This window comes from Phalacrocorax aristotelis, chromosome 23, assembly GCF_949628215.1.
Source record: "Phalacrocorax aristotelis chromosome 23, bGulAri2.1, whole genome shotgun sequence".
Taxonomy (NCBI): Eukaryota; Metazoa; Chordata; class Aves; order Suliformes; family Phalacrocoracidae; genus Phalacrocorax; species Phalacrocorax aristotelis.
The window spans coordinates 6,493,020-6,518,105 of NC_134298.1; the positions used below are offsets into that span (position 1 = coordinate 6,493,020).

Sequence of the window (25,086 nt, forward strand, 5' to 3'; positions counted from 1 at the left end):
GCTGCCGGCCGAGGGCAGGGCAGGCAGGAGTCGGGACCTGATCTAACCCCATTTTTGCACCTCGGTGCCCATGTCCCACCCCCGCACTCGAGGGACACGCGAGAGGCCACGTTCTCCTCTGTCCTTTATTCAGCACCGGGCCGTTGGGTTTATACACAGTATAGAATAAATAGGGGGCCCCTCCGCCGGCTCAGCCGCCCCGTGGCGAAGGGCAGAGTCATTACAGGTGGGAGGCGAGAGCTGAGAGCCTGAGAACGGGGAGGTGGGGGAAGCTCACAGCCGTTAAATAAACCTCTTGGCCGTGGGGACAGAGCCAAGCCGGGGTTCCCATGCCCGGCTGGGGCAGCCGGTCCCCGCTGCCCTCGCGCCAGTTTAAACAGTGACAGGAGAAACTTTAATCATTAACGAATCACGCTAAAGTTTACAGCTAGTGGTTTTTTTTCCCTCTGCATGAACCTGCTGGGAGGACTGGAGCTGCAAAGTCCCCTCCAACGCCCCGGCCTGGCTCTCCCAAGGGCTGGGCAGAGCGCTTGTGGGGGGCCCCTGAATACCCAGTGGCTGCGGGGGGCAAGCGCAGAGGAAGGGGAAGGCAGAGGCAGGCAGGGGAGTCACCCCACAACACAGCAACACCCCGCAGTGGGTCAGGCATGGTGGGGATGGGCCAAGATGGTCCCCACAGTGACACCAGTACCACAGCTCTGCCCATCCCAGCTCTCACCCCCAGTGGGAAGCTCCTTACGCTCTCGCATCCCTGCAACGTTCCCGGTCTCCCCCAATGTCCCCAGTCCCCTGGGCGTGCAGGAAGCTAACAAAGGCAGCGAGGAGCGAAGCGGGGGGATGCCGAAGGGGCCAGGAGCCAGCTGCTGGGCACTGGGAGATCCCAGCTGGGCGTGGGGCTACAGGATGACGCAGGGGGGGCGGCTGTTGGTGATTTTCTCCAGCGGTTCCCCATTCCTTGCTCTGCGAATCGCTTCGATTAGCTGAGGAGAGAGAGGGGAGGGGATGCAGCAGTCAGGAGCATTTGGATGCAAGGTCAGGCAGTGCCACATGCCCAAATCATGGCCACACTGAGACAGGAGCTCCAGGAACCATCTCCTCTCTCCCCACACAAGCAGTGGCTCAGACTCACACCATACTGCAGCAGGACCTGGAGCGGGTCCCGGCAGGGTGGCAGAAAGGGGAACAACGCCCGAAGGGATCGTGAGGCGTTGCCAGAGCTCAGGCAGAGCTAGTGGGTCATGAACCGGAGACGTTGAGGGAAAAACTGGTCACAGGGGAGCTTGCTGCAAAAACAAACCTCCCCATGGCCACCAGCCCGGCTGACGCAAGGACCCTGCAGGGCCAGGTACTTACGTCCTTCTCATAGGGAAAGCCTCCGTTCTCCAGCTTGGAGAAGACCAGCTGCCCGTTGATCTCAATCTCAAAGGCACCTTAAAAGCACACAGAGCCAAGCCATAAACTATGCTACTGCCCCACATGGTGCTGCCAACCCCCATGCCCATCCTGCAGCCATTTCTGCCACACCAACCGCAGCACAAGTGTCTGGGAGGCAAAAACACCACGGTGGTACCCCCAGACCCACCAGACTGCACGCCTGGCAGCAGGACCATGCTGGCAGAGCCCACAGTACACCCCCAGAGAGCCCGGGGGGCTCCTGCCTGGCTCCTGGCAGAGCTCAGGTGAGCAAAGTGTGATCCCCTGCCCCAGCCTCACCGCAAGGTTTACACCTTCTCAGCCCTCCTGCCCTCCCCAAAGATGGGGCTGACACGCAGCATCACAGCGGGGACACGCCAGGGCTACCCCAATGGCAGCACACCCCCACAGTGACCCCTGCACAGTGCTGGCTGCAGCAGGGCTGTCACGGGCTCTTACCTGTGCCCCCCAGCCTGGACTCAATCTCAATGTCGGGGTACTCCTCCTTCACAGCGCTCGCCAGCTCCTGGTATGTGGGCTCAAAGCCACAGGGCTCACTGGGTGCAGGGAGAAGCAGATTCACCGCAGGGAGCCCCTGACAGCACCCCTCGCCCTGTCCAACCCCACCCCGAACTAAGGAGCTCCCCAGCATCTGCCTCCCCTGCTACCACCTGTATCCCCAGGCCCCGCAGAGAATCACCGAATCATCAAGGCTGGAAAAGACATCTAAGATCATCAAGTCCAACCGCCAACCCAACACCCCCAGGCCTCCTAAACCATGGCCCCAAGTGCCGCATCTACATGTTTTTTGAACCCCCCCTCCAGGGACGGTGACTCCCCCACCTCTCTGGGCAGCCTGTGCCAGGGCCTGACCGCTCTGGCAGTAAAGATATTTTCCCTCATTTCCAACCTAAACCTCCTCTGACGCAGCCTGAAGCCGTTTCCTCTCGTCCTGTCCCTGGTGACTTGGGAGCAGAGACCAACCCCCCCTCACTCCAGCCCCTCTCAGGCAGCTGCAGAGAGCGAGAAGGGCTCCCCTCAGCCTCCCCTTCTCCAGGCTAAACCCCCCCAGCTCCCCCAGCCGCCCCCCAGCACACTTGTGCTCCAGACCCTGCCCCAGCCCCGCTGCCCTTCTCTGGACACGCTCCAGCCCCTCAAGGGCCTTCTTGTCCCGAGGGGCCCAAACCTGAGCCCAGCACTCGAGGTGGGGCCTCCCCAGGGCCGAGCACAGGGGCCCCATCCCTGCCCTGCTCCTGCTGGCCACACCAGTGCTGACACAAGCCCGGGGGCTGGTGGCCTCCTTGGCCACCCGGGCACTGCTGGCTCATGCCCAGCCGGCTGTCAGCCAGCACCCCCAGGGCCTTCTCCGCCGGGCACTTCCCAGCCCCTCTGCCCCAGGCCTGGGGCGTTGCCTGGGGTTGGTGTGACCCAAGGGCAGGACCCGGCACTTGGCCTTGTTAAACCTCACACAGCTGAGCTTGGCCCATCAATCCAGCCTGTCCAGACCCCTCTGCAGAGCCTTTCCACCCTTGAGCAGATCAATACTCCTGCCCAACTTGGCATCATCTGCAAACTTACTGAGGGTGCACTAGATCCCCTCGACCAGATTATCGATAAAGATATTAAACAAGACTGGCCCCAACACCGAGCCCTGGGGGACACCGCTTGCAACCAGCCACCAACTGGATTTATCTCCATTCACCACAACTCTCTGGGCTCAGCCATCCAGCCACTGTTTTACCCAGTGAAGAGCACACCTGTCCAAGCCATGAGCCTAAGCCACCCTCCACAAGAGTCGCCCCCAAATCCCCCCCACCTCCGCAAGCCCCCCAGCTCCAACACCACCGCAGCCCCCTACACCCCTCAGCCCCCCCATACCCCATTACCCTAGGACCCACCTGCTCCTCTGCACCCCAACCCCCTCCGCAGAGCCCCCAGACACCCCTCCCCCCCAACACGCGCTTGAGAGCCCCCCAGCCCCCCGCACGCCCTGTCCCAGCTCCCCCAGTTGCTGCCCCCGGTATCCCTCTCCCCACCCTCTCCGGGTCCCTCACACCACTGAAGCACCCCCCTCTCCCTCCCACCCCGGCCCCGCCGCGGCCCCTCTCGGGCGGCGGAGCGGCACCGGAGGAAGGGGCCGGGGCCCGGTGCGACGCTCACCAATACTCCACCACGATGTGGACCCGCCGCTCGGCCTCGGCATCAGCATCAGCCCCGGCCGCCGCCGCCACCGCCGCCTCGGACCCGCCGCTCATCGCTGCCGGTCCCGCCGCTTCCGGCTTCCGCCACGTGACGCGGCGCTCTGGCCGGGCGGCACCAGTCCTCTCGCCTGCTCCCGGCGGGCCGCGCCGCGCCACCTGCTGGCGGGAGGAGCGCATAGCGGCGGCGCCGCCCCCGCCCGCCGGGTCCCCGCGGAGCCCACGGGGACGCGCACGGACTCCTCTGAGGACGCAACGACCCCGCGGGAGTTCGGTAGTCCCGTGGGGATCTCCGCAAACCCATCGGACCCCCGCTGCGCCCCATGGCTGCGTTGGGGGATCACTCACAACCCCTCGCCCCCACCCTCCCGTGGGACCCCTATAGTGCCTTGGGACACCCACAGACCCCAAGGGATCATCCACGGACGCATGGGACCCCCATGGAGCCCGTGAGACCCTCAGCACCCACCACGGGCAGTCCCCGACCCCCCTACGGGGACCTCTCTGTGGGCTCTGTGGTCCCACAGGACACCAAGCACCCCATGGAGACACCCACACCCCCCCGCGGGGACACCCACAGCCCTTGTGGGGACACCCACAGACCCCACGGGGCTCCTGCCACCCTGTGGAGACTCCCCAGCAAATGGTGGGACACTCCTTTCTCCATGGGGTCTCTACAGGGACAGGCACAGCCCCTGTGGAGACCCCCCCTCATAGCACACATGGTAACCCTCAAGGGACCCCACCCTGTGTCCCCATGGGACCCCTCACAGACCCCCTAAAGGACCCCCACAGGTCCCACTGGACACCCCCCCCCCCATAGGGCCTTCCCATGAGGTCCCCAGAACACCCCAAACCCCAGGAGACCCTGACACCAGCATGGGACCCCCACCGCACCCCCACCCCCACCCCATGGGGTCCCCACCTGCCCCAGTCCCTGGGCTGACCCCGTGGAACCCCACACACCCCATGGTGTGGTCCACCCTTCCAGCCCCCCATGCGTGGGGTCCTAGGGGAGCCCTGATCCAAACCCCACAGCCTGGGGCTGGGGGACCCCCAGGGGAGCCGGGCTGGGACACTCCGGACCCACACCCCCAGGACAGCCACAGGGCTCCAGGCCCCCCGTCCCCGGCTCTGTCCCCTGGCTCGGCTGCTCCTGGGGTCACCCCAGTGCATTGTGGGAAACTCCCCATCACCACTGGGGGGGCATAAGATGTGGGCCGGGGGGGGCTTGGACCCCCCCCCCCGTGCTGGTGCAGGGCCAGGCTGGATGCCACGTCCTGGTGCCGGGGGACCAGGGGGCACCCCTGGGTGCTGTGGGGGGGGCCGGGATCCGGCGGCCGGCCTGGGGCGGCATGATGTCAGGCGGGGGCGGGAGTTGGCGCAGGTAGATAAAGCCGGGGAGAACAGGAATCCCCAGTCCGGCGGGAGGGTGGCGGGACACGGCGGGCGCCTGCAGGTAGGAGTGGGACCGGGCTGGGGGCCCCCCACGCCGTGGGGCCACTGACCATCCCTGGACATCCGTCCCATCCCACCGCCATGACCCCGACCCCCTGCTGCGCCCCCGCCCCTTCCCTCCCACCTTCCTCCCGGCTCTTCCTCCCCCTCTGCTGCCCCGGCATGTCCTCACCGCCTCTGCTGCCAACCCACAGCCTCCGCAACCCTGGCCCCACAGCCCCCGTGACCCAGGGAGACCTGCCCCACTGCCACGGCACCCACTGGGACCCCTGCCCATAGCTGGTGGCCCTGGGACCCCATCCTGTAGCCCTGGGATCCTGTCCCTTAGCCCTGGTGGTCCTGGGAATGCTGTTCTACAACACAGGTACCCCTGGGACCCTGTCCCTTAACTCTGGTGGCCCTGGGACCCCATCCTATAGCCCTGGTGGCCCTGGTCCCCCTGTCCTATAACTCTGGTGTCCCTGGAACCCCATCTCATAGCCCTGACATCCCTCAGCAGTCCCCCTGCCCCACAGTCCTGCTGGCCCTGGACCCCATCCCTTAAACTTGGTGACCTTGGGACCCCATCCCTTAGTGCTGGTGGCCCTGGGACCCTGTCCCCTAAACCCAGTGGCCCTTGTGCCCCTGCTCCATACCCTGGTGGTCCTGGTCCCCTTGTCCCATAGCCCAAGGCCCAGTCCCCCTGTTTGTCTCAGACCCCAGGATCACCCTGTGTCCCCCCACCATCATCACCACCCCATCAGAGCCCCATCACAGCCACCAGGACAGGGCTGGTGTTGGGGTGACCTGAGGCCACAGTGATGGGCTGGCAGGTTGGTGGCAGGGCTGTGCCACTGTCCCAGAGCCCATGGGGTCCCCATCTGTCACATCCCCCAGCAGTCCCTCTGGTGTCCCCTGCATGGCTCGGGGTGGCCCTGCACAGTGGGCAGCATCATCCCCCATGACCCCAGGGGGTCACCCTGGGGTCTGGCCAGGCAGGGAGACCCCAGCCCAGCCCGCCCGGCACAGCCAGGGCAGGGGAGCGGGGATGGAGCAGCAGGTCCGTACCGGTGGAACAGCCAGGGCAGGGACGGGGACGTGGCAGGGACAGTGATGGGATGGAGCTGGTGGTGGCATCCGTGCGATGGCATCTGTCCTGCCCAGCCGTGGACTTGGACCCCGAGCTGGCTCAGAGGTGGGAGATGGGGACAGGGATGGGCAGCGGGTGAATGATTAACCGGGCCCTGCGCAGCATCCCGGGAACGGCAGGACTCGGCGTGCGCGGTCCCGCAAGCCACCAGTGCCGCCGGCGTGACCGCGGCCCGCCGCACGTGTGTTACGTGTGCCACGTGCCGGACGGCCCCTACCACCACCACGGCTGTGCTGTGTCTGCCCCGGCCCGGCCCAGGTGACCGGCGTTGGGGCCAGCCCTGCCGAGCAGTGCCATGCCGAGCCGTGCCGTGCCGAGCCGTGCCGTGCCATGGCAAGGCTGGCCCAGGGCCGTGCGCATCCCGCAGCCCTGTTGCAAATCCTTCTGGGGCCAAAAACGGAGCGCTGGCCGGTGTCCCCGCATCCCCCGAGCGCTGTAGCACCGCGTGGGTGCTGGCACCGGGCACCGGCGGCTGGGTGGCGGCGAGGGGTGACGCCGCAGCACGGGGGGCCGTGCCGGCGGGTGGGCTCGGGGCAGTTCCCACGGCGGGCACGGGCGCTGGCTCCCTCGCCCCCGGCCTGCTGGCGCAGCCGCCCCGGCCCGGATGCCAGCGCGGTGAGGTGGAGCTGGGAGCGGCCGCCAGAACTGGTTTGGCCGGACCAGAGGAGGTGTCTGGGCTGGGCCGCCGCCACGCTCCGCTTCCTGCTCCCGCCGGCGCCGCGCTCGCCCGCCGTGGCTCAGCCCGGCACGGCTCAGCCCGGCACAGCTCAGCCCGGCACAGCTCAGCATGGCACAGCTAAGCCCAGTACAGTTCAGCCCGGCACGGCTCAGCATGGCACAGCTAAGCCCAGTACAGTTCAGCCCAGCATGGCTCAGCCTGGCAAAGCTTGGCCCAGCACAGCTCAGCCTGGTGCAGCTCAGCGCAGCAAAGCTCAGCCTGGCTCAGACTAGCTTATTTTGGCCCAATTCAGCACAGCCAAACTCATCTCCGATGGCCCCAGCTCATTTGGCGTCTCCCAGTGCTACCGGGCTCTCAGTTGGGGCACTGGAGAGGGTCCTGTGTGGAATATGGAGGTGCTGGGGGATTCTCAGTTGTCTTGTAAGCGGCTGCGCTCACCGCCTGTGCCCCTGCTCCCGCATTGGGATGGGGCTGCAGGGACAGGGACACCCCAACCCTTGGCAGCCCTCGGGGTTTGGCCAGACCCCCACGGGGTGTGGGGGGGTCCGGGGGCAGGCGGGGCAGTGCTGAGTCACACCACTGCGTGCTGACTCACTGCTTGTCTGGGCGCCGGCAAAACACCACCCGGGCGGGTGCCAAGGGTGGGCAGCCCCTGGCAGTGCCGAGGCATTGGCTGCCCACGCTGGCACAGCGGCAGCGGCTGGTGGCGTGCGGCCCGTGTGGAGCCCGGCGCGGTGTCCCGTGGGGACTGCCCACACGTGGCCACGGACCCCCGGCCCCGCTGCCCCGGGGACGAGGACCCGGAGCCACGTGCGGTGCCAGACCCGCTCTCTCCCCCCCAGATAATGCCATGGACGGGGGGGCTCAGCAGAGCAGCCTCCGGGAGCCCCCCGGGCCAGGCAACGCGGAGCAGGAGGGGGCCCCCGGCGAGTGGGATGGGGGCGAGGGGCTGCCCGAGGTCAAGCGCTCCCAGCCCCTCTTCATCCACAGCAGCAGGTGGGTGGGGGGCCCGGATGCTGAGGCTCTCCCGCTGAGGCTGGGGCGGGAGACCAGTGGATTGAGGGGGGGCACAGGCATGGGGACGGGGAAACAGGACCCGGTGTTGGGGGGTCTGAGGGAGCTCAGCCCCTCTCTTCCCGCAGCCGGCAGCTGCCGGAGGAGGAGCTGCGTGCCTCGTCGCTGCCCAGCATCCCCAACCCCTTCCCCGAGCTCTGCAGCCCCTCCAACTCGCCCATCCTCAGCAGCCCGGCCCTGGGGCAGGGGTCCCCCCGCGAAGGTGCTTCCCACGTGAGTCAGGGGGCAGGGGAGGGGGGGTTGCTCGGCTTCCGGGGACGCGGGGTCCCCTCCTGCCGGGGGCCCTGACGCCCACCCTGGTGCGGGCCGGCAGGTGGTGAAGGTGTTCGGTGAGGACGGCGCGTGCCGCTCGCTGGAGGCGTCGGCGGGGACCACGGCGCGGCAGCTCTGCGAGACGCTGGTGCGGAGGACGCGGGCGCTGCAGGACCACAGCTGGGCCCTGGTCGAGCTGCACCAGCACCTGGCCCTGGGTGAGCCGCCGGCACGGCGCGGCACAGCGCGGCCCCCATTCCAGGCCGCCCCGCTGAGCCCCGTAACCCCCGCAGAGCGGTGCCTGGAGGACCACGAGTCGGTGGTGGAGGTGCAGAGCTCCTGGCCACCGGGCGCCGACAGCCGCTTCGTCTTCCGCAAGAACTTCACCAAGTACGAGCTCTTCAAGAGCAACGCGGTACGTGGCCAACAGAGCAAAACCCGCAGGGATCTGTGTGTTCCATAGGGACCTGGATGCCCCACGGGGACCCCTATACCCCACGGGGACCCTGGGCATGCCATAGGTCTCCCCTGACCCCCCTGTTTCCCCCAGCAGCCCTTCTTCCCCGAGGTGATGGTGTCCAGCTGCCTGGAGGCAAATAAGAGCATGGCACACTCCGAGCTCATCCAGGTAGGGGGCTACCGTGCCCGGCCATGCCACGGGGACCTTACTGTGCCATGGGGACCCTGCTGCGCCATGGGGACCCCACCGTGCTGTGGGGACCCCCCTGTGCCCCTCAGCCCTCATCTCCCTGCAGAACTTCCTCAACTCCGGGAGCTGCCCCGAGGTTCAGGGCTTCCTGCAGCTGCGGGAGTCCGGGCGCAAGGTCTGGAAGCGTTTCTACTTCTCCCTGCGCCGCTCGGGGCTCTACTACTCCACCAAGGGCACCTCCAAGGTGAGGGAGCGGCCAGGGGCACAGCTGGGGGGTGCAGCTGGGCCAGCCCTGACGCCCCCCTCCTGCCCCAGGACCCCCGGCACCTCCAGTACTTCGCCGACCTCACCGAGTCCAACATCTACTACGTGACGCAGGGCAAGAAGCACTATGGGACGCCCACCGAGTTTGGCTTCTGCATCAAGGTGGGGATCTCCTTGCCTGGCTGGGGGCCGGGGGTCCCATCCCTTCTGCGTGCCTTCCCCTGCCAAGGGGTCTCTGCCTCCTGAGAGCTGGATGGGGCTGCCCGTGACGGCTCCGGCCTCTCCCTGCAGCCCTACAAGGTGCGGAGCGGCACAAAGGGCCTGAAGCTGCTCTGCAGTGAGGATGAGCAGAGCCGGAGCTGCTGGATGGCGGCTTTCCGCCTCTTCAAGGTGGGCCCCAGCCCGCGCCAGGGTGTTACTGGTCCCCGTGCTGCAGCGTTGCTGGGGGAGTGCTGTGGGGATGCTGTGGGGATGCTGGGGGGACGCTGGAGGGATGCTGGGGGGATGTTGGAGGGATGCTGGGGGGATGTTGGAGGGATGCTGGAGGGATGTCCCCATCCCTGTGCCAGAATAGATGCAGGATGGGTGTCTCCACCCCAATCCGGGAGGATGTGGAGGTCCCTGTCCCCACACCAGGAGGGTGCTCCCCCACCCCACTGCGGGACAGAGGCCCCATGGGACCCCCCACTCACGGGGCTGTTCCCCCCAGTATGGCATGCAGCTCTACCGCAACTACCAGCAAGCACAGGTGCGGCTGAGCCAGCCCTCCTGGATCGGCCCCACACCCCTGGTGAGTGCTGTCCCCCCACAGCCCCCGTCCTGCGGGGGACCCCCCCCGGTCACCCCCCGCTGTCACTGTCCCCCGCAGCGAAGCGTCTCAGACAATGCGCTGGTGGCCATGGACTTCTCGGGATGCACAGGCCGGGTGATCGAGAACCCCAGCGAGGTGCTGACGGTGGCCCTGGAGGAGGCGCAGGCCTGGAGGGTGAGTTGGGGTTCAGGGGTGCGAGAGGGGAGCGCCCCCAAGCCCACCCTAATGCCCACTCCTTGCTTTGCATGGCCAGAAGAAGACGACGCACCGGTACAGCCTGCCGGCAGCCTGCCAGAGCTCCCCGCTCAGTGCTGGTGAGCAGCGCCCAGCCGCGGGGTCCCATCCGGCGGAGCCGGGTAGGCCTGGGGGGGGGGTCCCTGCCCTAGGTGGGGGTTCCCCCCAGGCCTGACGCCTGTCTCCTCCACAGCCATCCACCGCACCCAGCCCTGGTTCCACGGGCGCATCTCCCGGGAGGACACCCAGCAGCTCATCGGCCGTCAGGGCTTGGTGGATGGGTATGGGGACCCCAGGGGGGGCGAGGTCCCTGGGGTTCATGGGGGAGGACACGTGGGACCCCTGGTGGGTACATGACCCCAAGGGTTATAGGGCCCTGTGGTTCATGGGGTGATGCAGGACCCCTGGGAGATGGGGGAAGACTTGCTGGGGGGGCGGGGGATGGGATCCTAGGGGGTTGGGACCCCCCAGGGTTTGCAGGGGATCTGCAGCCCCCAGGGGTATGGGGTTTGTGGGTGCAGGGACAGGACCCTAGAGCTCCCAGGGGGATACAGGGCTCCTGGGGATACAGGACTTCAGGGCTTGTGGGGGTTACCTAGGACCCTGGGGGTGACACAGGGCAGCAAAGGGGTCCCGGTGCCGGTGGTGACACCCTCCCTGGGGCTCACAGCGTCTTCCTGGTGCGGGAGAGCCAGCGCAACCCCAAGGGCTTCGTCCTGTCCCTGTGCCACCTGCAGAGAGTCAAACACTATCTCATCCTGCCGGTGAGTGTTGCCGGAGGGGTGGGGGGGCTGGGGACCCTGGGGGGGCCGGGGGTGTGAGGGCCTGACCCACACTCACCCCACCCGGCAGAGCGAGGAGGAGGGACGGCTCTACTTTACCATGGACGACGGGCAGACCCGCTTCGCGGACCTCATCCAGCTCGTGGAGTTTCACCAGATCAACCGCGGCATCCTGCCCTGCAAGCTGCGGCACTACTGCACCTGCGTGGCCCTCTGAGCCCGGCACCACCGGCACCGTGTAGCATGGCCGGCGTGGCACGGCTCGGCACAGCCTGGCACCGCTGGCATGGCTCGGCACAGCCCGGCACCACCGCCACGGCATGGCTCGGCACAGCCCACCACCACCGGCACGGCATGGCTTGGCACAGCCTGGCACTGCCGGCACGGCTTGGCACAGCCCACCACCACCGGCACGGCATGGCTCGGCACAGCCTGGCACTGCCGGCACGGCTTGGCACAGCCCGGCGTGGGTCGGCAGGATTGGGGCCAGCTCGGCGCAGCGAGCGCGGGGTTGAGGACGGCTCCTCCACCGCCAGCCGCCCACCCTGCGCCCAGGGTGCCGGCGCCGCCGGGCCCCCCACTCAAGCACTTTCTTCCCCCTTGCAGCACCGGCTCTGAGTGTCCCTGTGGGGCCCTGGCGGTTTGGGGGTCCCCAGCCCCAGGAGCGGGGTCCTGGGGAGGGTGGGGGGGACACCCACCACCGCGTCCCCCATGTCCCCGTGAGGCCAGTCGAACTGTGATGTGTTTTATACCAATGAGAATAAAGGTTATTTTTTCAGAGCTCCTGCCTTGTCCCCTCTAAAGGAGAAGCCGGGGTGCTGGGTGGGTCTGTCCCCACAGCCCCCCCACTACTGGCAGGCGTGTCCTGGCAGCGTCCCCATGTCCCACCGTGTCCCCAGGATGCCCCCGGTCCTGCACAAAGGCCCCTCTGTGCGCCGCGGGCACCACGTGCAGCTCAGCCACACGGCCACCAGCAAATCCTGGTGGGATTAGCCTGGGGGGGGGGGTGGATTAAGAGCCCGGATTTGGGGGGGCTGGGGCCAGGCCAGCTGCTATTAAAGGCGGGGGGCTGGGGAGTGGGGCCACGGCTGCGCCATGGCTCCCAAGACGGTGCTGATCACCGGCTGCTCCTCCGGCATCGGGCTGGCACTGGCCGTCCGGCTGGCGCAGGACAAGCAGCGCCGCTTCCGAGGTGAGAGGGGTTGTGGGACCCCCCCAATTCTCAGGGGAGACCCCGCGTGGGGCTGAGCCGCCTCTGCCCCCAGTCATCGCCACCATGAGGAATGTGGGCAGGAGTGGGGCGCTGGCGGAGGCGGCGGGGCCGGCACTGGGCCGGACGCTGGAGATCAAGCAGCTGGATGTCTGCGACGAGGGCTCCATCCGCACCTGCCTCGACAGCATCCCCGGGCGCCACGTCGACATCCTGGGTGAGCCCTGGGACCCCCCCCCTCCATGTCCCTGTGGTGCCCTGCGCCAGGGAGCCCCATGCCGGGGACCCTCTGTGCTGGGGACACCCCGTGGCGGGGACCCTCTGTGCATCAGGGGTACCCCGTGCACTGGGGACGGTCCATGCTGAGCAAGTCCCTTGCTGGGGGCCCTCTGTGCACCCAGTGCTGGGGACTCTCCATGTCAGGGACCCCACACACACACCAGGGACCCCAGACCCCATGTGCTGGGGACCCTCCATGCCATGACATCCTGCACCAGGGACCCTCTGAGTACTGGGGAACCTCTGTCCTGGGGACCCTCCATACACCAGGGACCCTCTGTGCACCCAGGACCCTCTGAGCACGGGGAATGTGACCCCCGCCTGCACAGGGGACACCCTGCTGATGCCCCGTGCCCACAGTCAGCAACGCCGGGGTGGGCATGGCGGGTCCCCTGGAGTGCCAGAGCGTGGAGGCCATGCAGAGCCTCATGGACACCAACTTCTTCGGCCTCGTCCGCCTCGTCAAGGAGGTGCTGCCCGACATGAAGCGGCGCCGTGGGGGCCACATCGTGGTCATCAGCAGCATCATGGGCCTGCAGGGTAGGGGCAGGGACAGGGTGCCCCGGTGGGACCAGCCCCACCCCCAGCCCTGACTGGGACCCTCCGCCTGTGCAGGTATCGTCTTCAATGACATCTACGCGGCCTCCAAGTTTGCGGTGGAGGGTTTCTGTGAGAGCCTGGTGGTGCAGGCGCTGCACTTCAACGTGGCGTGAGTGCCGGGGGCCGGCGCAGCCCCCTGGGGCAGGGAGGGTTGCGGGGTGACAGGGTCCCCAGCACCCCATCCCTGGGCAGGATCAGCCTGGTGGAGCCGGGGCCGGTGATGACGGAGTTCGAGGCGAAGTTGTACGAGGAAGCTGAACGTGCTGACTATTCGCGGACAGACCCCGAGACAGCCGACATCTTCACCAAATTCTACCTGAGGAACTCCAAGGATGTCTTCGCCAGCCTGGGCCAGACCCCTGAGGACATCGCAGAGGTGACGGGCAAGCGGGTGGCCCCGCTGGGCTGGGGGCTGCCCTCTTCCCACCCCCCTGCCTGGCAGCCCCTGGCTGGGCTGGGCTGGGTTGTCTAGAGAAGCCTCAATTATCCTTAATGAGGAGCAGCGACCCCCAGCTGGCACCAGGGCAGGGGTCCTGCCCCAGTAACGCCTTCCCCTCGAGCTCCATCCTGATAGGGCTGAGTCCAGCTGGGAACGGGGATGGGGACGGGGATGGGGATGGGGATGGGGATGGGAATGGGAATGGGAATGGGAATGAGGATGGGAAGGGGGTGGGGTTGAGGATGGGGTGGGGTTAAGGATGAGCTGGGGTGAGATGGAGATGGGGATGGGAATGCAATGAAAATGGGGATGGGAATGAGGCTGGAGACGGGATGGGGATGAGGAGGGGACAGTAACATCCCCACGTGCAGCACACGCTGCGGGTGATCGAGGCAGCCCGGCCGCCCTTCCGGCACCAGACCAACGCGGCGTACACGCCGATGGCCGCGCTGAAGCACGCCGACCCCAGCGGTGCCCTCATGACCGACGCTTTCTACAAGCTGGTGTTCAACTACAACGCGGTGCTGCGGCTCAGCCTCCGCGCCATCCGCCTGCTCCGCTGGAAGGCCCAGAAGGTGAAGGAGGGCACCCGGCTGCTGGGCTTCAAATAGCCCCCCATGGCCACCGGCAGCTCGGGGCACCCGGCTCACCTTGGGGGGCAGCTCGGAGGCGGGGGGCGAGTGGGGCTGGGACCTGTGCAGGGTTTCGCTTCCTGCTCCTGTCCTGAAATAGCGCCCGCCGCCGCTGTATTAAAATCGGGAGTGGTATTTTTAACCAGCGCCGGCTGAAAAAACAGAGCGGCTTCCTCCGAGAGTGCAGCGGCCGTGACGGGGCTGGGAAGGGCTGGCAGCTGCCCCCCACCTGCTTCCAGCTCCCTGGGGGCACCCGGACCCCTCCGCCGCCCCCCCAGCCCCCTGCACCCGTGGGCACATGGCACCCGAAGGCCCTGTCCTGATCCCCCCGCAGCTGCCAGCGACGTCTGTGTCCCCTTCTTCCCAGGCTCTGCTGCAGGGTCAGCGATGCCCCGTGGTGGTGAGGGGGTCCTGCACGATGGACCGTGTCACACCCCCCCCTCCACACCGAGCCCCACGGCGCTGGGGCAGCACGAGGGGCTACAGGGCACGGTGCCGGCGGCACGGCTGCAGCGTTGGGTGCAGGAGGTGGTGCAGGGATGGGAGCAGGGTGCAAAGGGTGCGCAGTGGGTGCAAAGGGGCTGCAGGGACTGGTGCAGTGTGGGTGTGGGTTGCACAGTGAAGGCTGGGTGCAGGGCTGCTGGGTGCAGGGCTGCTGTGTGCAGGGTGGGTGCAGGGGTGCTGGGTGCAGCGTGCACGGTGGGTGCAGGATGGGTGCAGGTCAGGTACCAGGAGCAGGCGTGTCAGGGGGACCCTAGCACCCTGGGCTGCCCTGGGGGCTCCCCTCGAGCTCAGGGGGGTGATGGCAGAGGGGGGGTGCAGCCTGTGCTGCCCCCCTGGCTGGGCGCAGGGTGCTCGCGTGTGGGCGCCTGGCGTGACTGCGCCCGGGAGGTGAGAGCAGGGGGAAACCGCAGGGAGGCCCGGCATGATTCAACGCCGTGGGGCCGTTTCTCAGAAACCTTCCTGGCTCCCACCACGCTTCCCGGCGCGGCTGCACCGGAGCCAGGGACGCCCTGTGGCCTCACCGCTGCCCAGCATGGAGGGTGCAGGGATACACGTGTGGCATGGATGCGGGGTCCCTGGTGCAACCCCCACACCCCCCCCAAACCACTGCCAGGACCCCCCTGGCCCCACGTGAGGGGCTGGATGGTGGCTGCAGCACCATGCCGGGCACCAGCCTGTGCCATGCACGTGGCCTCCCCAGGCCCGGCTGGCTCCAGGCACCTTGGGGACAGGATGAGGGGGGACAGGATGGGGGGGGGGGGGGGGGGACAGGAAATATTTTTGCATTATCCCCCACCCCCCCCCCCCCCAAGTTAATGGCAAAGCAGCGGTGGGGACTGCGACACTGGGGCTATGGCAACGGTGCAGCACCTGCGGGACGTGCAGGGGTGACATCAAAGCGTCGGTGGAGACGCAGCTTCCCCCCCCCGCTGCGGTTTCTACAGATTTGACTAACTTTCTCCGCTCTGGGGGGCAGGGATGGGGATGGGGGGGGCTGCTGCACCCAGTCCTGTGGAGTAACAAAGCGGGGGGGGGGGCCCTGGCTGCAGCTCAGCCCCCTGGCACAGAGCCACAGCCATGGAAAATGGGGCTGAGGGAAGAGAGGACTCCCCTCCCCCCAGACACCCCCAGTCCCACGGTGTGTCCCAGTCCCCAGGGAAGCAGCAATGGGGCTGCTGCCAGGGGGAGCAGGATCGTCCCCAACACTCACTGCAGAGCAGGGGGGCAGCGGGGGTCCAGGGGCAGCAGCGCTGTGGCGGCCTCGGCCCCGCTCACAGCCTATCTCACTAATGCCCACGGTGGGAAGGGGGTCCTGGGCAAAGCGAGGGGGAAACTGGGAGCTGCCGTGGCCTGGACTGGGTGGTGGAGCTGGTCTCCATCAGTGGGGGGGCTCCTCCATTGGTGGTGGGGGGCACCTGGGCTGTGTTTACGGCTGAGAAGCATCACCTCCAGCCTTGGAGCATCCTCCCTGGTCATGGAGCACCGCTGCAGAGCCCAGGAGCACCAGCCCCATCCCACCTCTCGCTGCAGCCCCGCCGGGTGCCCGAGGGGCCGAAGCCTCTTGGGTCAGAAGCAGGTTCTTCTAAAAACAATTTTCTGCCAGGACTTTCTTTCCCCCCCCGCCGGCGGCGAGCCTGCGTGTGACAACTGTCACCCACTCCTCGTGCTCTCGCTCCCCTGAGGATTTTGCTTGCCACCCAGGTGCGCCGGCTTGCTGCGATGCAAATGCGGCACCAGATATAACTCCGCCGGAGGGAATGGCTCGGTGGCGCGGGAGCGCGTGGCTCCCCAGGGGCTTCACTTCCCTCCCGGCAAAGTGAGGGGGGCATCGGGCGTGACGTGAACCCGCTGCCCCCGTCGTGGTGCCCCGGCGACAGCCACGGCCCCATCCTTGCTTTGCGGCCTGCGCCCGCGTGTCCCGCAGGGCGTGTGGGTGGGAGTCCCGGGGCTGCAAAGCTCCCCCGCGGCGGTGCCAGCGTTGAGCACGTGGCTCCGTGTGGGGGGCACTTGCGAGGCCCCCGTCCCGCCCTCAGCCCCCCATGGGAAGCGCAGAGGTGGCCCCGTGCCCCGCTCACACCTTGCCCCCCAGCTTTCGGGAGCAGCTGGATCCCCGCACCCTCCCGGGGAGGCCGGCAGAGCCACCCAGCCCACGCGGAGGGCTGCGAAACGCCGGCGGGTCCTCGGCGGGATGGCGCGGACGAGCGTGACTCAGTGAAAGGCTGGAGAATTGGGACAAGGAGGAGGTGGCAGCGGTGACTCAGTCCTCCCTCACCCGCTCTCCTCCCCGCTCTCCCCTCCCGGCACTGCTGGTCTTCGGGTGCTGGCCCGTTCCCGAGGGGGAGCAGGAGCCGGCCGGGATGCTCAGAGGGTGCAGTTTAGCACCCGGCAGAGTTTTATAGGATTTTTCATGCGTTACAAAGCGTGTTTCAACACGATGGGGGAAAAAGAGTTCCTCTCTGCTCTATCATAATTACAGCATATCAGCAGATAAGGATCTCTCTGTCATAACACCAACTGAATGTTTTTATAAGTCTGGTGCTTTAAAGGGGTTTTGGTTCCAGACAGAAGAGGGATGAGGCGGGTTTTAGCATCAAAACAGCTCTTGTTCAGGGAAAAGCCAGGCTGGGGATACACAGTGGGATTCGCCACCCCCTGGCCCCGAGCTGGCCCAGGGCTGCGAGCGCTGGCAGCGCTTCACCCAATCCTTCAGAGTCACCTGGCAGCGTCACAGCGAGGGGAAAATAACTCTTGGCGCTTACGTTTCACCCGGGCTAGGAAGGAAGTGAAGGTAAAAGAAAAAAAAAAGGACCCTCTGACTTTCTTCTGTTTTTTTTTCTCTTCTATGTTTCAAACATGTCCAGCTTCTTGTGGTAGAAGGTGTCAGGAGAGTATGAAATAAGTGTGAATATCACCATGCTAAAGCAGGTGCTGAAAAAGGGCTGCAGGAGGGTTGGCGTGAGCCTCCACCCTCCCCGCCTGCCGGGATGTTTCCATCTGACTGATGTGCTCCAGCACAGTGGGTGTAGCCCCCGTCACCCCATGGAAACCCTGAGCCCACCCCACTGGAGCAGCCGGGCTTTGAGCACGTCCTCGAGCGGGTCCAGGCACGCGTCTGCAGGGGGAGCGGACCTGTCCCCGGCGGACACCGGCGATCGCTACAGGCCATGCCCAGAGGAGCGGCGAGAGCGTGGCTGCGTGGGGAGGAATTTGAGGGGCGCTTCCACCATCCCCTTCCCAAATGCTCCTCTGCGCCGGCGCTGCCGGCGAGAGGGCGGCGGCACTCGTGCACGCCTGGGATCCCAGGCGCAAACCTGGCACGGCGTTTGGCAGCGCCGCGGCTCAGCACCCAGCCAAGGCCGCCGCCGACGCACACGTCAGGGCTCCTCGCTCCTCCGCACTTCTACCGGAGCCTGGTTTCACTATGACTGTGCTCGGTAACACCAGGGCGAAGGGGACGGCGCTCCGTGACACATCGCGTCACGAGGGGCGAGTCCCCGGGCTGGGAGCCGCTGCCTGCCCGCAGGCTCGGGCAGGCGCCCGGGGCGTCCCGCGGGAATCGCTTCTGCTCCACCGGGGCAAACGTGGGCCGTTCCCCTCCCTCAAACGCTTCTCCTGAGCTCGCTGGGGAGACGAGGAAAGCCAGTGGCAGCCCCAGGCCAGAGAAGGGCACGTCTCCTTGGACTGTATTGTTCATCTATTAAGCAAAACTAAAGACCGATACCGCTTTGCAGCAGTTAGAGGAGCACACTACATTATCTTTACATCTCAGAGTGTATCAGCACTCCACTGAGTAACTAGTTGGTGTTTTGCTAACCACAGCCATCGCCATCAGCTTGGCAGCCCCGAGTGGAAGCACCACGGCTACAGGCCGGTCACAGTTTTCATCACATCTTTGTGATTTACAGATCCCAGAGGCGATAGAGGCGAGCAGCTCCAGCCCCGGCACTCCGCGCCTGCTCCCCTGAGCTCGCTGACGCTCACCAGCCCAGCGCTTGCCGTTCACTTTGCAGCCCTGACGCCATCGCCTCTGCTTCCATGGCCGTAAGGACTGAGCGTTGGCCTGGCAGACCAGCGCAGCGCCCAGCCTCCCTTCAACCATTACGTACACGGGACCTTATCGAGGTTTTAAAAAAATTCAGTAAACTTTTAAGCACGACAGGCTCGTTTCTCAATGCTGAAAGCCAGTTTCCTGAGCCTCCTCTCCGTGCTGCCTGCTGTTTAGGTGTAATTCAGCAGTAAATAAAGAATCGAAGCGAGACAGGCGAAACAGCTGGCTGCAGCGCATTCAAAGAGAGCGGTCCAAACAGAAATTTGTTTCCTACCAAAATAACCAAACCAGGAGCAGCATAAATCAGGCTCACAACAAACACCAGCGGGGTTTATTTTTTTCCCCTCCATTTTCCCAGACGAGGTGATTTGCAAAGCTCCTCTGAGCTCGGAGACCGGCCCGAGGCCGAGCCGCGGCCCTTCGACATAGAGGCACGGCCCAGCGGGCTTCCTGCCTCCCACGCCAGCGCGCCGGGGCTCGGCCGGGAGGGAGGTGCTGGGGCAGCGCCGCAGGATGGGGTCCCGCTGCACCGGCGCGGTCCCCTGACCCAAAAGCCGGCACACAGAGGGGGACGATCCTGGCACCGCGCGGGGCTGGCGCCTCCGGCTCCCCCGACGCAGCCAAGGCAGGCGCCGGCCCCGGGTCAGGGAGCCGCAGGCACACGCTCGGCGAGCATCACACAGCGGATAAACGGAACTCATAAAAATATATATATATTTTAATAAATGACTGGGTTGAAATTCCACAACATGCGATCATTCGAGAGCAGAGCTGTAACGAGGTTACCGCTCGCCAACTCCAGGCAGCACAGGGAACTACTTTTGGCTCAGCCTGTCTTGAAATCGTGCCTCTGCCCGAGCAGCGGTGGGAACACAGTGCTCTCTAGGCCAGACGCTGCGAAAACCTCTCTCCTTCCTTTCAAAAACCTGGCGGCATTGCTCACGCTGAGCTGCTCAGAGGCGCAGCGGTTGATTGCTCACCTTATCTGGGAAGCAAGGGTAGGTGGCTGAAGCCCTGCCTGGCGGTAACTGAAGAGTGGGAGAGTAATCTGAAGAGTGTTTTCAAGGATTTGGTAGCGGCGTGAGAAAGAAACCGGCGGTGCTGCGTGACACACATTCGGCGATCTGAGGAGCTTCCTGTGCAAACGACAAGTTACGTTTTACTATGCGTAATCTTATTCATTTCTGTTGAACCGTGAGGAGGATTTTCATCAGCCGCGATGTGCGTTGTAACTCGGCCGCTTCCCCCACGAACACGCAGCAGGAGAGAGGGGTGTTATCGAAGGATTTAGGCTGAGCGAGGCGGGGAGCGGGCGGAAGCCTCTCCGAGTCCAGGCTGCCGCCCGGAAGGCAGTCCTCGGAGGGGTTAAGCCCTCGGTGGAACCGCAGCCTCGCTCACAGAAGGCTCGTTTGTCACGCCGTGACAATGGGTATTCATCGGGGAAGAACCAGCATCCACCCGCTCGCTCCATGTGCCTCGTGAGGGGAAACTGGGTCTTGGAAAAGATCCTAGACCTATTCTGTAACTACGCACATAACATCACACAAGGTGGCGAGGGCTCTGCTCACCCCCAGCGACAAGCAGGGTCCAGGATCTAGCACTTCTACAGCACTTTGGACACTCAAGCACTCCGCAGACTAATTTATCCTTCTTCAGACTTGTGCTTATTGGGAAAAAGGAATAAAATTTTCTTTTTTGTACCTCAAAATTCAGGGAGGGTGAAAGTATTTGAGCCAAAAGAGTGAGTAGGATCAGAGGGAGGAACAAAATTGTGTATTTCTTGCCCCTCCTCACCTCACCTAGGCCTCTGTGCCCCAACCTCCCCTCGTGGAAACGGAATGATCGCCGTAGGGATACCGGCACGGCAACGCCAAAAAAGTACAAAAGCAATGTAGACATCAAACCGTACATTGGATGCAAAAAGTCCATCAGACCACACTTAACTCTACATTATACAAAAATACTTTGCAAAGAATAAACATTCACTCAGCAAAACTGTTATCAAATTCAAATCTTCAGCACAGTGACTAATAATACAGCTGCGGAGCAATGATTAGATTAAAAGAACTATTTTAAAAACCAGCTTCAAAGTAATGGTAAATACTCATTTTGCAAAACAGCACATTTCACGCCGAGGGATATCCCCACGTAAAACCAGACAGCGCGATTGAGCCGGCAGCTCCCACACGTTCATGTATGCAGATTCACACGGCGGCGGCTGCCAGGACAGGGTGACTCCCGCTGGGCGCAGGCGGGCCGTCCGCAGGGACGCGGTGTGCCAGGGCCCGGCGGCACGGCCGCGAGGTCTGCTGCCGGAGCCGAGCAGGAGCGAGGCGGGGGCGCAACGCGCAGCGCAGTTTTGTCCTTGTTCTTGGCACCCATGGGAAAAGGAGGACTTCCCATCGATGAAAAATCAGGATTTCCCCCAGACTGCAGAGGTGAGCCAACCAATGACCTCACCGGGTATCCCAAAAATGCATATCGTTAAAAAACCCCAAAATAGGTCTCATTTCTTCTTTTGCTATTACCGAGGAAGACACATGTGGGAGTGACTTTAAAGAAAGTGAACAGAAGGGCAAGAAAAATGAAAGTGTGGTGGGACCACCTGCTCTTTAAGACTTAGGGGAAAACCTTTAAAGACGAATCAATAATCCCTCCCAGCCACGTGTTTTCCTTCTTTCGGCGATCAGCCATTTGAAGACCATCGGCACCGTCACGCTCCTCCTGCGGACCCCTGACTACGCACCTGACCAAGCAGGGAAACTGGCAGCGGGGCATAAAAACCTCTTGCGCTGAGTTAAAGCGTACATTATAAAAACAAATGCACATTAAAAAATAAAAACATCTTAAATGGCTCTTAATTTTCACAAAAATAAAGTTCATATAAAAACCGGTCTCTGCTCCTGGTATTTTATACAGTACCACTCACCACAGAAGGCATAGATGCTACAGAACACTGAATTATTTGTAAAAAAAAGAAATTATAGAGGTGTCACTGCCCTGTGACACTCATTTAAAAACTGGCATAGAAAAACACTCCAGAAACTTCTTTATACTAATTCAAACCCAACCAAACAAGCCCCCCCTCCAATCTAAAACAAAGCCTTTGACCTCGGAAAGCCAGTCCTTTCATTTGAGCACTACCCTGTGCTCTCCTCGTGCTATGTGTGAGGAAAATTCGTATCGGTCGTGGCTTCTGTACCCGCAGACGTTGCACTCGAAGGGGTCGCGGAACCCGTGGCAGCCCATGTGGATGGTGAACATCACATAATCCAAAAAGAGGACGCGGCAATGGTCGCACCGGTAGACCCCGATGGCTTCCCCTTCCTTGTTGATGACCTTAAAGGCATCGCGTGGGCATATGGCAGGTGGCTTGATTATGTCATACGGCCTTGGGAAATCCTTCAAGGACTGGAGGCCGTTGCGGGCCTGAGCGGGGATCATCTGGCTTTGAAGGAAGGTGGGATTCTGCCGCTCCTCGTGGTTGCTGTCAGTGTCTGTGGAGTCTTGGCCGCTGTTGTTGGGGGAAAGGCCTCTGTCGGAAGACAGGCTTTTGTCCCGTAGGTGGCTTTTCTCCGCATCCTGCGAGTTGCCGTTCGGCACGTCGGTGCGGGTCAGCGGTATGGGGTACAGGCTGCTTATGACGGGGACCATTTCCGAGGTGGGAGCTGGTGGCGTCTGCACAAGGGGGCGCAAGGCTTCAGCCCCAAGGTAGGTGATGGCGTTGTTTATGGCCTGGTCCATCATGCGTCCTTGCATTATGTCGCTTTCCTTTTCGTACATGAAACTTGAATTATAATTAACATCAAAATTATGCCGTTTCTCACCTGCAAGAGAGGAGAGGTGTTCAGTTACGTGGGTGGGTAAAGAAGCATTTAAACTCCGTGATGACTTTTCTAAATGGCAGTAGTCTCTGGAAAGTAGAGAGGCGCGAAATGTTCTCTGCGGAAAGAGGCCGTTCATATACACTAGCAGCTCTTGGGTTGGCGGGAGCGGGTGTGGGGCTTTGTTATTTATTTTTTGAAGTCCAGCCTCGGAAGCAAAAATTAAATAGAGGATGTCGTGAGGATACTTAGCGGACAAATCATCATTAAATTTTTTAAACTATTTTGGGATTTAAGGGGAAGAATATTATCAAAGCTTCCATAGGTTAACTTCTCTCACCTTTCTTCTAGAAAAAGGTAAATAATCATTAACGAAAGTACTTGTAAAAGAGCTAATGGCTAATGAACTCCATTCTCAGTACCAGGACTGCAGCCTTTTGTTCTTGACTTGCCCCCCGAGAAGCGCACCCCTCTCTAACAGAAAAAGTGAAGACAAGTGCCAGCTGAGATCTGATGCCCTTTTCATTACTTTGACCCATCTGACAGAGCCACCTTTTACACGTCCTTGGACACCGAAGCCAATTTTCCCTGCTGTTCTCTGACAACTACAGCTTCCTCGGCACCACGCCTGGTTTCTCTGAGCTCTGCACAGGTTTTCAGATAACCGAACGCTGGCAGCTACGTGTATATGTACAGAACAAGACATTTAGGGTCACTTGAGATGGGGTGAGTGAAAAAGGAGTGAAACGTATCCCTCCCTGGGTGTGCTAGGGCTTTGAAAGCTCTAAATTAGACTGAACAGGAGAACTAAGAGAGTGTTTACCTGAAATTCCGCTCACGCCTCTTCCAGCAAGGACTAAGGCAAGGGCGGGTGAGCTGGGCAGCCCACTGCAACTAGATTTCTCTCTGCCAGGTGCAGGGAGGAAATAAAACTGCACCCCAAAAGGACCAAAGTCACTTTTTTGCGTGTGTGTGTGTGGATGTCTAGAAATAAGTAACCGAATTCTGTGGTTACATAGAACATAAAATCGTTCATAGCTTTAAAAAAAAGAAAAATATGGACCAGACCAAATGTTTCATGTGCAAGTGACTTGCAAACATCAGATCCACTAATCTCTTAGTTACAGTAACTCGAGTAGTGCAGATGTTTATCAGTCACCTGTCAACACCATGACTCAATGTATATGAAACTCATTAGGTTTCACTGCAGAGGCAGAAAACCAGGAGCTCACGTTTCTCTTATAAAACACTTAAAAAGGTTAGTGAACCACAAGAGTGTAACTGCTTCCAACCCTCAACAAAACTTGCGATCCAACTTTACACAGAAGGAAACAAAACGATATAGCACATTTGTATGACTCATAAAACCAGATCCAGGCAAGTGAAAGATGTGAACAAATTTGAAATTAAAAAAAAAAAAAAAAAAGGCAACAATGGCAAAAATATACAGGACTCCCTGTAAATTTTGGGTTACGAGTCACTACAAGACACAGAACCCACCACATCTGATCACCGAGGCTCTCACTGTACTCTGTTATTCCACTATCCTGGAGTTCTTTAAAATCCCCACGATAGCCCGTTCCGCCTCCCTTCAATTACCCAGTTACATCAAATGAAATGCAAATACCCAAACGCTCTCCTGCCACACGCTAACGTACCACACTGCTGTATGCTGTTAAAAGGCCACGACACGTCAGAAGTGGGCTCCTTACTCGAGAGGGCAAGAGTCAGTCTGTAAACCTGACTGCGACGTTTCTCGGATGCTCCGGGAGGAAAAGGCATTACACAAAGAATAGCTTCTCTCTCGCTCGCTCTGTCTTGCCCCGCTGCCTCAGCAGACACCCCAAGGCAAGCACGCGTCTGATTTCGATAGCTCGGTAGGATGCCTATATTTAGGTAGGCTGAATCTGCATGAAAGTGCCACAGAAAGTGCTAATCGTACATCCAGAAGGCCAGCCATGGCACCGTATCGCAATCAAGTGGATGGGGGGGAGGGCCGCTCTCCCGATCGTTTATTTTGGTTTTCCCCTCGGTTGAACACAGCAAACCTTTCCACGGAAAGAGACAAAAAGCCAGACCAGTGCTTCACTCACAAACGACAGCAGTCGGTCAGGAGAAAGTCAGTATCGATGGCTTAGAAAAAAGGAAAGGCGTGTATGGGGACCGGGGGATGAGTAAGACGGACCGTGCCTAGAGCAGTTGACGCTTTATCTTTGTAGCCAGCAGGACAATGTAATAGATTATTCCGAGTTAAGCTGCTATCTGCTCCAGGGGAAGAGCCACAGAGTTACTGAAGAACACTACATTAAAAATTAAATGCACCGGTTCTCTAGCGCTCCTTTCCAAAGCAGCCCCTGGTTAGCAGAACAGCAGAACACCTTTCCTTTTTTTTTTTTTTTTCTCTCTTTTTCTTTTTTCTTTTTTTTTTTTTTTTTTTTGGTCTGTCTCAGCGCAATGCAAAAGCTTTCCCCTTCAAAATTCACACATGAGCCATAGCGTGTGACACATGCTCAGGCGCTGCTCAGTGGTGCTTCACTTACTCTAAAATGCGCGTCGCTTTTTGCAGCCTGAGGAGGTGTGGACGCTGGAAACAGGGAGCGGACCTGC

At 62.3% G+C, this 25,086-nt stretch overlaps 4 protein-coding genes across 13 annotated transcripts in view; 2 read left to right on the top strand and 2 right to left on the bottom strand.

Annotated features, from left to right (window-relative positions):
• Nucleotides 1-107: 107 nt before the first annotated feature.
• MIEN1 (migration and invasion enhancer 1) lies at nucleotides 108-6,200 on the bottom strand. Its single transcript, XM_075116565.1, has 5 exons — nucleotides 6,117-6,200; nucleotides 3,574-3,770; nucleotides 1,873-1,970; nucleotides 1,354-1,430; nucleotides 108-980 (listed from the first exon to the last, which is right to left on the bottom strand). Exons 1-5 carry the CDS (start codon nucleotides 6,183-6,185, stop codon nucleotides 897-899), a joined length of 525 nt encoding a protein of 174 aa, XP_074972666.1. The 5' UTR covers nucleotides 6,186-6,200; the 3' UTR covers nucleotides 108-896.
• On the top strand, nucleotides 5,016-11,723 carry GRB7 (growth factor receptor bound protein 7). Of its 8 annotated transcripts, none has more exons than XM_075116560.1 (15): nucleotides 5,033-6,243; nucleotides 7,720-7,873; nucleotides 8,020-8,164; nucleotides 8,265-8,421; nucleotides 8,497-8,618; nucleotides 8,754-8,831; nucleotides 8,959-9,096; nucleotides 9,168-9,278; nucleotides 9,408-9,506; nucleotides 9,826-9,906; nucleotides 9,985-10,101; nucleotides 10,181-10,241; nucleotides 10,355-10,442; nucleotides 10,832-10,925; nucleotides 11,014-11,723. In XM_075116560.1, exons 1-15 carry the CDS (start codon nucleotides 6,162-6,164, stop codon nucleotides 11,158-11,160), a joined length of 1,674 nt encoding a protein of 557 aa, XP_074972661.1. In that variant the 5' UTR covers nucleotides 5,033-6,161; the 3' UTR covers nucleotides 11,161-11,723. The 8 variants fall into 8 exon arrangements, with proteins under 8 accessions (XP_074972664.1, XP_074972661.1, XP_074972662.1 ...); XM_075116561.1 differs by having other exon boundaries at nucleotides 6,050-6,243; nucleotides 8,757-8,831; XM_075116559.1 differs by having other exon boundaries at nucleotides 6,082-6,243; nucleotides 10,184-10,283.
• Nucleotides 11,724-12,029: 306 nt separating this feature from the next.
• Nucleotides 12,030-14,143, top strand: LOC142067679 (retinol dehydrogenase 8-like). The gene is made up of 6 exons (XM_075116564.1): nucleotides 12,030-12,135; nucleotides 12,209-12,370; nucleotides 12,793-12,972; nucleotides 13,048-13,141; nucleotides 13,225-13,408; nucleotides 13,843-14,143. Exons 1-6 carry the CDS (start codon nucleotides 12,039-12,041, stop codon nucleotides 14,080-14,082), a joined length of 957 nt encoding a protein of 318 aa, XP_074972665.1. The 5' UTR covers nucleotides 12,030-12,038; the 3' UTR covers nucleotides 14,083-14,143.
• A 6,405-nt stretch (nucleotides 14,144-20,548) lies between these two features.
• The window catches only part of IKZF3 (IKAROS family zinc finger 3), a 36,120-nt gene continuing 31,582 nt past the window's right edge, over nucleotides 20,549-25,086 (bottom strand). For all 3 annotated transcript variants that reach the window (XM_075116833.1, XM_075116832.1, XM_075116831.1), the window contains one exon: nucleotides 20,549-22,482. In XM_075116833.1, the coding sequence (XP_074972934.1) occupies nucleotides 21,785-22,482 (698 nt within the window). In that variant the 3' untranslated portion in view covers nucleotides 20,549-21,784. The remainder of the gene's footprint in view (nucleotides 22,483-25,086) is intronic.